This window comes from Rattus norvegicus, chromosome 12 (genome assembly GCF_021556685.1).
Source record: "Rattus norvegicus strain SHRSP/BbbUtx chromosome 12, alternate assembly SHRSP_T2T, whole genome shotgun sequence".
Taxonomy (NCBI): domain Eukaryota; kingdom Metazoa; phylum Chordata; class Mammalia; order Rodentia; family Muridae; genus Rattus; species Rattus norvegicus.
Window position 1 is genome coordinate 27959373 of NC_141545.1, and position 12019 is coordinate 27971391.

Genomic DNA, 12019 nt, shown 5'->3' on the forward strand with positions numbered 1-12019 from the left:
GGCCCTGGGTGACAGCATCCTCCAGCATCTGTGCACCATGAAGGACCCTACCTCGTGGGCACGGAGGGCTGCTGAGCCCAGTTCTTGTATTTACCGCTGAGGATGAAGGCCCAGGAGCAGGGACCTGGCAGCCCACAGCCACTGAGGGAGCTGTGGAGCCCAGGCCTAAGACGTAAAACCTGGTTTAGCAGCCTTGGTCTGGGACGATTGGTGGCTTTCCTGGCTACCTGGGAAGTAGACTGGCTCTGCCTCCTGGCCATAGGTGTCCTCTCTAACTATGATGGGATGGAGAGCAAGCCAGACCTCGACATATATTGTGTTTTGGGGCATCGGCCTTTAGCACCTGAAGGCTCAACTTCCAGGCCTAGACAAGGCCCTCAATTCTGGAACTTACCATCGAGATTGTTTAGAGACATGATGACATCCAGGTCAGCTCCCAGGATCTCCCCAATCTGGTTGACCAGGGCTGAGTCATTGGCTGGGTACACAGCCACGTGATCTCCAGATTCATACCTAGAGGAAGGAAGTGCAAGGCTCAGGAGGAAGCCACCAGATGCCTCAGGGCCAGGCTTACCACAGGGAGATGGGAGGCGGCAGGTACCTGATCTTGGAGTCTGAGATGTCCAACTCCAGGTGCATTAGATGCCGCTCAGTGCCTTGGTTCAGCTTCCGGTTGGCGGTGACAGCAGCCAGGAATGGATTCTTAGCATCGAAGGGGCTGATGGGAAAAGAGGAGGCCAGTGATTTGCCCATGAATGTAGTAAGATGGGCAAAGCGAAGGGACACACAGGCTGGTTCCTATAAAACTTGAGACCCTCTGCCTATGGGGGGACTTGAGCGGGAGTGGAGCTGCCAAGGTCCTGAGACCACTGCATGCCATTTGGTTTTCACACTCACATTCAGGGACCACAGTGTGGCTAGGAGTGACAAGTGGAGGAGTCTGACCCAGCAGGATGGCTGGCTTGACCCCAGGAGACCACGATGACTAAGGAGGGTTCCAGCGTGAATCTGGGCAGCACCCAGAGGGATGGAGGGGTCAAAGTGAACGGAATGGTTTGGACTTTTCGTGCATCCCGGCTTGCCTTGAACCCGCTATGCAGCTGAGGATAAGAGAACTGGACTTCCTTCCCCGAGTGTGCTGAGCTCAAAGGTGTGTGTACCACGCCCAGTCTGTGCGGTCTGGGGACGGACCCCGGGGCCTCACGGGTTATGGAAGCACTCGCCAGCTGAGCTGCATGCCCAATGGCAGTGGACTCTAAGGACAGAATGGGACTTTTTGCCCAAGTTTAATATGGCAGGGCTTGGCTCCTAAGGCCTGCGTGGGGAAGAGCACCTGTCCCTTGGGCAGCTTGTACCCTTCCTGATAGAGGGCATGAAAGTGTGGGGACCCCACTGTGCTCATTCAGAGGACTCCAGAGGATCACACATCTCCCTGGGCTGTGGGTACTCAAGGGCCCCAGAGCTGTCCGTCCCACCCCGCTTCCTCCACTCACGGTTTCTGGTTCTCGTAGCTCTTCAGACGGCCCATCTCACCCGTGTACACCTTGGCTACGTCCATGTCTTCGTGGACCACGAGCTCATACTGGCGAATGCTGGGAATGGAAAAACCAAGGCTGTGGTCAGGGCTGGGAAGGGGGAAGCTTCAGGGTCAGCCAGAGAGAGAAAGGGCTTGAGCTAAAGGGGATATGGACGGAAGACAAGTGACATTAGGACGCAGGGGACCCTGTAGCAGACACACAGAGAAGCAAAGGCAGGAGAAGGGCTGAGGCTGACCCCGAGAGCCTGAGAGGACTAGCTGGCCAGGAAGCACTGGTGAGAGGAAAGCCAGTGTCCTAGCGAAGCCACAGGACAGAAAGGGAGACCCCACCTCATCCCCCTCACCTTCTGGGGGCTTCTTCATCTATGCTTGAGCTCTTGCCACCCCCACACCTCACTGTGTCCCCAGGGCCACCCAGCCGGGGCCCTAGCTGTGGCCTTCCACTTACCTCGACTCCTCCCCAGTGGCTTCTACCCCAAAGAACTCGCACACAGCTGGCCAGAACTGCTCCCTCCACGTGATGAAATCCTCTTCCAAGCTGGAGAGAGGGAGGAGAGGGTTAGCGAGGCTAGGGGTAAGAGGGAGGCCCACATGCCAGGCTAGACCCGTGACTGGGGTGTGGCACTCACTTCCCGTCATCATCACCAAGGCCCAACTCAAAGATGCGCTGGGCGCCAAGCTGCTCCAGCCGCTGGTCCACATACTTGCCCATGGCATTGAAGTGCTCATAGGTCTTGTTCCCAAGACCAAATACCTGTGTGGACAACAGGGGAGGCTCTGAGGATGGGACTTCACGCCATCTGATGTCCTTGGGGTGGACTGTATCCTTCACCCACAGTCTGGCTTTATGCGCCCTGGGAGGAACAGCTGATGGCTTTATTTAGGAGACCTGCAGCCCAGGTAGCGCCTTTTACAACCAGGCTATGTCTCAGCCCAGCTTAGCTGGAGGCTCCGGTGCTTTTGGCTTTGCATCCAGTAGCCAATGTTCCTGGGGATCAGATAGTAGCATGGGAGGGGCCGCTCTGGGTGAGGCTCCACCAGAGTAAGGATCAGGCTAAGCTCGAAGCTACCTGCCCTGTCACATTGTGGAGGAACAGAGGGGGACACAGTTTGCACAGGGAGGCCTAGTGCTCGGGGGAGCTGCCACAGGATTCTGTGGAGACTCACAGCAAACTTGACCCCAGTGAGGTCCACGTCAGTCTCCTGCAGCCAGTCATAGAAGTCCTGCGCATTGTCCGTGGGGTCGCCCTCTCCGTATGTGGCCATGCAGAAGACTACCAGGGACTTGTCGATCTCAGGCAGGCTGCTCAGGTCGGCCTAGAGAGACAGGGGTGTCACCACTACCACAGCCTGAGCCCACAGTGGAGGAACAGAGTGGCAGGTGGAAGGCTAGCCAGGAAGCCCTTCATGTGCCTCCCATCAGTTTAAAACAAAGTGTGGAGATGGGGGGAGACCCCTGTGGAACGAGCATTGGGGTGGGGGTGGGACGGCTCAGAGACAAGGTGTGCCCGACAGCGCTATCTCTTCAGTTGGGCACAGGGTGAGTGCGTGCGCCAATGACCTTATATGGAAGCCAAAGAGACAACTCCAAGGCCACCTGCTCCCTCCCTTCTACCCCTGGCTCGTGGCAGTTGTGTGAGCTCCACAGAGTGACCCTGAGTAAGGGAATGGGGCAGGCAGTAGCAGAGGAGTAAGTCTGAGCTGGCAAAGTCAAGGGCGATGATGCGCCTGGCCCTAGCCCTTAGGGACATGAATGAGGTCCGTCATATCCTATACTGGCTTACGAGGAACGGCACAGGCAGGATGACATATGGACGAGGAGGGACTCCACTGCTCCTACCTATAGCTTCTCTGGACCCCGCCATGACTGTTCCCACTCTTCCCTCAGCTTTAATGGACAAGTTACTGAGAGCCTCAACGAAGGTGAGCTTAGAGCTCTTTGAGGTGAACCCATCCAACACCTCCCACAGACAGGGGAGGGGCATCCTGGGTCCCTCTCACGTGAGCAGCAGGGTGGGCTCACTCACCAAGTCATACTCTTCAGGGTCTGCGGACATGCCCCGCATCCCGTAGCGGTGGGCATCCTTGGACAGCCGGTTGGCAAACTCCTCAGCGGTTCCCGTCTGGGAGCCATAGAATACGATAATGTTCCTTCCCTGGGGGAAAAGGCAGACACACAGGGTCTGTAAGGAGGCCTGAAGACACAGGGCAGGCTTGGCAAGTGGAGCCCTCTTAAGGGTCCTCTCTCTCCTGGCTGTCACAGATGCTATGATGGAAGAGGGACGTCACCTGAAAAACTCCAGCTAGAGTCAAAGTGATCTCACGCTCATTATCCAAGATCGTACTCTGACCCAAGGAAAAACACAACCTAACATTGAGTATGAGAAGGGAAGGGGAGGGCTGGAGAGACGGCTGAGCGGTTAAGAGCACCGACTGCTCTTCCAGAGGTCCTGAGTTCAATTCCCAGCAACCACTTGGTGGCTCACAACCATCTGTAATGGGGATCCGATGCCCCCTTCTGGTGTGTCTGAGGACAGTGACAGTGAACTCACATACATAAAATAAATCTTAAAAACAAAAAACAAACATGGAAAGTGACTGGGAGAGTGTGAGTAGCAGACCTCCATGTGACAGTGGATGCGATCCTTCGGCATCTGTGGGGGTCCATGATCCCCATTCACGAGCTACCAAAATCTAAAGTCTCCTGTAATAACACAGTGAGGTGAAGTAGAGGCCAGAGGGATGGCTCAGTGGTTAAAGCACTCGCCGCTCTTGCGGAGGACCCAAGTGCAGCTCCCTGCACCCATGTCGGGTGCTCACAACCGCCTGTAACTGTAGCTCCGGGATCCAATGGCCTCTGGCCACAGTGGACACCTGCATTCCTGTGCACAACCCCCAGTAGACATAATTAAAATTAATAATTACGCTGGGCAGTGGTGGCACATGTCTTTAATCTCAGCACTCAGGAAGCAGACACAGGCGGATCTCTGAGTTCGAGGTCAACCTGGTCTATAGAGCGATTTCCGGAACAGCTAAGGCTACCCGGAAATGCTGTCTGAACCACCTCCCCCAACCTGCGAAATAATAATAGCTCTTAAAACAGGTATTTGCACCGAAGATATTAATACATCCTTTATACATTTTTTAGATTTATTTATGTATATGAGTACACTGTCCCTGTCTTCAGACACACCAGAAGAGGGTGTTGAATGCCATTAGAGATGGTTGTGAGCCACCATGTGGATGTTGGGAATGGAGCCAGCTCCAGGGCTTTTAAATTTTTAGGTAGGATGTTACTATGGGAGCCCAGGTTGGTCTCAACTTTTGATTTCCCGGCATCAGCCTTCTCAGTGCTGCGATTACAGGTATTTATCACCATGCCTGGCTTCCAATAGACCCACTCTGTGTGTGGTGTGTGACGCATGAACCTGGAGGCCCGAGGACTACGCTGGGGTCTCCCTCAGGTGCCCTCAGTGCTCACTGGTCTGGAGCTCCCAGGTTAGGCTATGCTTGCACGGGGAGCCCCAGGAACCCAGCACTGTGATGACAGAATGTGCTGCCAGGGCTGGCTTCTTACGTCGGTTCTGGAAAATGAACTTAAAATTGCAAACTGTGATCGTAAGGGAGCGAGTGGTCTTCCATTTTGGTTTATCCAGAAAAGCAAGAGCAGAGCCCGTGTGCTGCGGCAAGGTGAGGGTGCCCTTAGCATTCTGACCTGCTCAGTTCCCATAGCCCCCAGGCCTCTCTCCTGGGCCCCCTTGGTGCCCAGCGAAGCATGCTCTACCAAAAGCAGAAGCAGGAGCTCACCGTTTTCTTCATCTTTTCCACGAAGCTGCTCTCTTTGACGGGTGGGGCCCTGAAAAACAGACAGTCTGATGGGGACAGATGCAGCTGTTGCAGGATGGGCGGGCCAGGCTGTGCTCCCTGTGGCAGTTTGTCAGGGGACAGTCCACTTGTGCTAGGCCCCAGTGGGGAAGCCCACAGCTGGGAATGGTATAAGTCACTCCCCAGCCTCAGGACAGCGCGGGTCTGGCCTGGTTATCTGCCCATGTTCTCCTTGCCAGTGCCTGGCTCTTTCCTCCCTCTCCAGCTTCTGGCCCCGTCTTCCCTTGTCTTTATCTCAGGCAAACAGGGCAGAAGCTGAAGGAGGCTCTAGCTCCAGCTGGAGACAGTGAGCCAATGGGAGACTATGTCAAAAGTGTGGTCAGGGTGTGTGCGTGTGCGTGTGTGAGCATGTGTGATGTGTGCCACGGTGTGTGTGTGTGTTTGTGTGTGTGTGTGTGATGTGTGCCAGGGTGTGTGTGTGTGTGTGTGTGTGTGTGTGTGATGTGTGCCAGGGTGTGTGTGTATGATGTGTGCCAGGGTGTGTGTGTGTGTGTGTGTGTGTGTGTGTGATGTGTGCCAGGTGTGTGTGTATGATGTGTGCCAGGGTGTGTGTGTGTGTGTGTGTGATGTGTGCCAGGGTGTATGTGTGTGTGTGTGTGTGTGTATGTGTGTGTGTAAGAGAGAAAGAAAGAAAGAGAGAGAGAGAGAGAGAGAGAGAGAGAGAGAGGTGCGTCAGGGTGTGTGTGTGTGAGAGATGTGTGTCAGGGTGTGTGTGTGTGTGTATGTGTTGTGTGTGATGTGTGCCAGGGTGTGTGTGTGTGTATGAGAGAGATGTGTGTCAGGGTGTGTGTGTGTGTGTGTGTGTGTGATGTGTGCCAGGGTGTGTGTGTGTGTGTGTGTTGGGAGGGGGCTGTGCATGTGCAAAGATAGCCCAGCAATTAAGAGGGTTTGATTACGAGGATGAGAGTTTGCACCCAGCACCACATGCCAAGCTAGACACCCGTCCAGCACACCCTCCAGCTTGGATGTGACGCGGCTGCATATACTTAGGCCACATATACACACAGAGTTTAGTAAGGCTTATAGCGCTTGAGGTGACTACTCATCTCATGCGTGTAAGTATGAACACCCATCTTCATACAGACACAAATACACACTTGTGAGAAAATAAGGACAATTCAAAGTGGGAAGCCACTCTGTGGTGGTGGCTCAGACCTTTAATCCCAGCACTTGGGAGACAGAAGCAGGTGGATCCCTGAGTTCAAGGCCAGCCTGGGCTACAGAGAGTTCTAGGGTAGCCAGGGCTACACAGAGAAACCGTTTCAGAAAACAGAAAGTGGGAAGCCCCGAGTAGAGACTGGTGTAAGCGAAGGTGTTCTAGAAGGAAACCCAGATCTTACTTCTCTGATTAATTGCTGGGCTATCTCTGCACATGCACACACACACCCCAACACATACACACACACACACACCCTGACACACATCTCACACTCACACACACATACACACACACCCTGACACACATCTCACTCACTGATCACTATACCCTTATGAGTGGACCCTTATGAGTGGAGAGACTTGATGCCCCCTGGACGTGGCCTGGCCTTCTCTGAACCTTCCCAACCCTACTGTCCTTCAACACATTTGAGCTTCCTCAGAACAACCTTTCCTTGCCTCCCCTAAACATCAAGGTCACTGTCATAACAGGGCACATACATCCACACAGGACCTCTCTCCACATACGCAGTTTGTTCCCCATGAGGACTTGCTGTAATAATTTAAGGGGAGGTCACTCCTTGTGGCACCGCGCACACAATCCATGGCTTTCCTGCACGGCTGGCCCAGGTCTCCCACCCAGCATCTGGCAGGCAGAGGTGGACAGCAGCCTCTGGGGACATTTCCCACTCCCTCCCCACTCTGGGTTGAGAAGCCAGCTCCTGGCTTTTCTCAAAAGACAGATGTTTCCATAGGAATCACATCTCCAGGCCTGGCACACAGGGCAGGGAAGGGCACCATGCCAGGTGCTGAGGGTGGGGACTAGAACATGGCCATCTCTGTCTTCCAAGGGCCTGTTCTGTCCCTGAGCTGGAGCCCAGGGGAATCGCAGCAGGAGAAGAGGAGCCACGTCAGAGGCAGAGCTGGCTGCAAATCTAGGCCCTGTCACCACACAGGCATGTGACAGACATCCCGGCCCTAGTCTCTGAAGGCCTCAGCTACATACAGAACTTGACTTGGCAGTATCTCCTGAGTCCTGCCAGGCACCTGGAACTTGGGTGACACTCAAGGGGACAAAGGTCTCCTTGGAAAGTGAATGGCTGTCTGGGCCAGTCTGTGATCTCATCTGAAATCACCCAGCAGCCTAAGGTGGCACAATGCCACAGAGGTGTTAGAGCCCAGAGCCAGAGAGATAGGAAAGGTTGGCTGGGCTCCATTCTCAAGAGAGAGCAAGCAGCAGGCTCCCAAGGGCCGGGGCTCCAATCCACACGGCTGAGGCTGCCAGGGCCTGAGGCTAGTGTCCTGCCATAGGTGAAAGGGGCCCAACTCCAGGCCAGCTGGCTTTGGCCATGGTTAGGTGAGGGTCCTAGACAGGTTTACCTGAAGATACTCACCCTTGACCCTGGGAGAAAAGACCATGACACTGTGCATTTTAAGCGCATGTGTGCATGCGTTCGTGTGTGTATGAATGGGGGGGGGGGGTGGTGTTCCTCAGGTGCTGTCCACCTTCGTTCAGACAAGGTCTCTCCTCTCACTTGCCTGGAGCGCACCACGCTGCTTAGGCTGGCTGGACACCAAGCCAGAGGCAGCTGCCTTCCCAGCACCGGGAATTACAAGCCTACCTCAATGTCCAGCTTTTTAATATGGGTTCTGGGGATCAAACTCTGACACCTGAACACCTCTGAGGCCCACCCTGTCCTTTAATGAGCTCCGCTTTGGCCCTGGGGACAGGAAGGACTCTATTTGCTCCCCTCTCTCATTCCAATCCAGTCGGGACAGTGGCCTCTGGGCGAATAGAGTCAGAGGGCCCTGTGCTGGACATTCACGAAATGCCTCTCCTGGGCAGCCCTTCTTGCCTGAGAGCATCTCCTAGCCAATTCCAGGAAGTAGACTGATGGCACCCACCCAGGGGGTCACCAGCAGACCATTTGACGCTGGCCCAGGGGCTGCCTCTCCCTTGGGCAATGAATGGCAGCCATGTGAACTGCCCACAGTTCTACCCCACATCTGAACTAGGGCTGGAACTGACCTTCGCAGGACGGGCTCCTCCGGTGGAGAAGAGTAGGCACACCCCATGATGCCCTGTTCCCAACAGGGATTAAAGAAAAAGGAGGGTCCCACCCTGAGCGCTGCTGCTGCTGCTGCTGCTGCTGGCTGGGAGCCGACAGAAAGGAAGTTCAGTTCTGTCCATTCTCAGTGTGATGGGGAAGGCAGCTTGGCTCAGAGACTCTGAAAGTGCCACCAGACAGCCCAGAAGTCCTCTCAGAATCCCTCGGCACCTCTGCCTGCCTCTGTCCCCATGAGCCTGTGAACTCTGCAACATCTGGCAGCTCCAGCAGGTCTCGGGACTGAGACTGCAGCCTCCCATGATCCCCTGCGGCGGGGGTAACATCCCCCCCCCCATACACACACCATGGACTGAGGGAAGGCGAGAACCTTTCCACACACACACCCCCACTCAGTCTCCTTGGTAACTGTTTATATCAGAGCCCGCTCCCCACACCCTCCCCTTTTCCCATTAGGAGAAAAAAGGGTTGAGAACAAAGCTGTCCCAGCCCTGACAGAGACTTGTGCAGGTTGTAACAATGAGCCAGCCTCCGCTGCTGCAAGAGCCCCTAAAGAGACCTGGGGAGTCAACGACACTGGGCCCTGTCACTCAGGCACACATGGCCACTACAGGGAGATAATGCTTTCCCTCCTGCCCCATGCAGCAGTGAAGCAAGCACAAAGTTGCGTGTCTTAGGAAACCCCTTTCTTAGTACCCAGGCAGAGACCCCAGAGCACTGTGCAGGTGGCAGCTGGCCCAAGTTGTGGGAGCCAGACACCACATGGCTCCACAGCAAAGCTTGGAAGGTTCCAATTAGCCCCCCACCCAAGCCCTCCACTGGGAGCAGGCGCCTCTGAAGTCAGCTGCAGGCCACCAGAGTGGGCAAGAAGAGGGGGCAGGGAAAGCTCTGAGTCACTGGGAGAACCCAGATGCCTCAAGGGGGGGTGCTTCCCCCCCCCAATCCCAGGCAAGGAGGAGAAGTAATTCTGAAAGCTGAGGCAGCTCAAATCGAATTTTCTGTGTGGTAGAACTGATCCTTCCTGGGAAGCCCGCTGCCTGGGAGGGACCTGGAAGCTGCTTTTGAACTTGCAGAGTCTGGCTGTCTGGTGACTAATGTCTCCAGGCCACAGGGTTAACAGGCAGAAAGGCCCATGAAAATGGTGGCAGAAGGGGACAGCAGTTTCCCGCAGGATAGATGACCAGCTTCTGCTACCAGAATGTCCGTGTGGAGCTAAGAGAAAAATGGGAGGTACTGTTCCACAGGGCCACGCTCCTGGGGGAGCCACTTCAGAGGGAGCTAGGAGCTAGCGAAGGGTGGAGGGCAGCCAGAGGCTTCAGGCCAATCCTTGCCAACGCCTCAGACTTGATATGGTGGGGGGAGGGGGCTCCCACCCTCTCAGAGGAGGAGAGGGGGGGATTGTGAGAGAGGGTGGCCAGGAAGGGAAGGGCAGCGATTGAGATGGGAAGTGAAATTTTAAAAAGGGCCAGGCAGTGATACATATCTCTGACCCCAGCACTTTGGAGGCTGAAACATGAGGACAGAGTTCAAGGCCAGCCTAGATTATAGAGCAAGTCCGTCTCAAAACACCAAAGAAAGTTGGAGGTATAGCTCAGTGGGCAGGGTAGTTTTCTACCGCAGATGAATGGGATGTATGTACTAATGCTTCCTGGAGACAGGAAGAATCAGAGTTCAATGTCATCCACTACACAGGTACACAGCAAAGGCTAGCCTGAGCTAATGAGACAACAAAAGGAAAGGAAAACAAAAAACCAGGGCCGCTGTGCTGGCTAATTTTACCGAGTTGCCACAAACTAATGTCATTCATCTGAGAGGCAGGAACCCCAGCTAAGAAAATGCCTCCATAAGATCTGGCTGTAGGCAAACTTGTAGGGTGTTTTCTTAGTTAGTGATTGATGTGGGAAGACCCCGCCCACTGTGGGTCCTGGGTTCTATAAGAGCTCAGGCTGAGTGTGCCAGTGAGTGGCACTTCTCACCCATCCAGATGGCTGGTTCATAGCTTGGTGACTTTTTGGGCTGTCTGTGTGACAGACACTACACCATGTCCTCCCTAGACCCTTATCGTGAGCTTGTCAATCTATAGAACTTTTTTAAAAAGGTTTATTTATTTATTAATATACACTGTCGCTGTCATCAGACACACCAGCAGAGGGCTTCAGATCTCATTACAGATGGCTGTGAGCCACCATGTGCTTGCTGGGAATTGAACTCAGGACCTCTGGAAGAGCAGTCAGTGCCCTTAACCACTGAGCCATCTCTCCAGCCCTATAGAACCTATTTTTATGGGACTTTATCACATGTAGTCAAATCTACAGAATTTATCTTTATGAAAGATGTCACATGTACTTAACAAAGAGTTCCGATGTAGTTGTGTCTTAAGCTTTATGGTGTGGATGGGATTGAGTTCATTATCACCAGGAGGGTTTTCACTGTTTCCTGCTCTGCTTAAATATGCCTACAATAAACTATTCGGGGTCAGGCTTCCGAAGTGCAAACCACTGGCTACTTAGTTGTGATCTACTTTTCCTGCCTTGTAGATCATCACGCTGCTGGCAGTGGCGGTCCTAGACCTGTGCAGTCCCCTGTGGCCGCTGCTTCAGCTCCTACCTACAGATTCCTCCCGTTTGAGTTCCTGCCTTGACTTCTTCAAGGGACTGTGATTCAGGATCTGTGAGCTAAAAAAGCCTTTTCCCTGTGTTTGACCATGGTGTTTCATCCCAGCAGTAGAAACCCTAACTAAGACAGCGATGAAATGACTTCGTGGGCTGAAGTGCTGCTATTGAAGCTATCCTGAGCAAGCCACGTCTGGAGTGTCAACAGGATGGGAGAGCCCACTTGACCAGAGAGCAGAAAAATACAGGTGCACTCAACAGGTGACAGCAGAGGTCCCAGACCAGCGCTTACAGAGGGGCCTCTTCTTGCCACTTCTGGGTCAGACACCCTGTTCCCTGCCCACCCTTCACATTGATAGCTGCCTCTTCAATCAATCAATCAATCAATCAATCAATCAATCAATGTCTCTGGCTGTCCTGAAACTTTCTCTGTAGACCAGGCTGGCCTTGAACTCCCAGATATCTGCCTGCCTCTGCCCCCCAAATGCTGGGATTAAACACATGGACCACCACACGTAGCTTTTTCTCTCTCTCTTAGAAAAACAATCTTCAGATTTATCTATTTTAGTATTTTATATGTACGGGTGTCTTTGCTTGCATATGTCTGTGTGCACCATGTGTGTACGAGGTGTCCTCTGAGATCAGAAGATGGCATCAGGTCCCTTGGGACTGTGAACTACCATGTGGTTGCTGGGAATCGAACTCAGATCCTCTATAAGAGCAGCCAGTGCTCTTAACTGTTGAGCAATCCCCCAGCCATGCCT

At 53.9% G+C, this 12019-nt stretch overlaps 1 protein-coding gene across 3 annotated transcripts in view; it reads right to left on the bottom strand.

Annotated features, from left to right (window-relative positions):
* Por (cytochrome p450 oxidoreductase) overlaps positions 1 to 12019 on the bottom strand; it is a 67979-nt gene that overhangs the window by 2146 nt on the left and 53814 nt on the right. For 2 of the 3 annotated variants that reach the window (XM_087578155.1, NM_031576.2), the window contains 8 exon segments: positions 5345 to 5393; positions 3565 to 3693; positions 2705 to 2854; positions 2167 to 2291; positions 1986 to 2075; positions 1494 to 1592; positions 602 to 718; positions 395 to 513 (listed from right to left, as the gene is read on the bottom strand). In XM_087578155.1, the coding sequence (XP_087434281.1) occupies positions 395 to 513; positions 602 to 718; positions 1494 to 1592; positions 1986 to 2075; positions 2167 to 2291; positions 2705 to 2854; positions 3565 to 3693; positions 5345 to 5393 (878 nt within the window). 3 annotated transcript variants of the gene reach the window in all.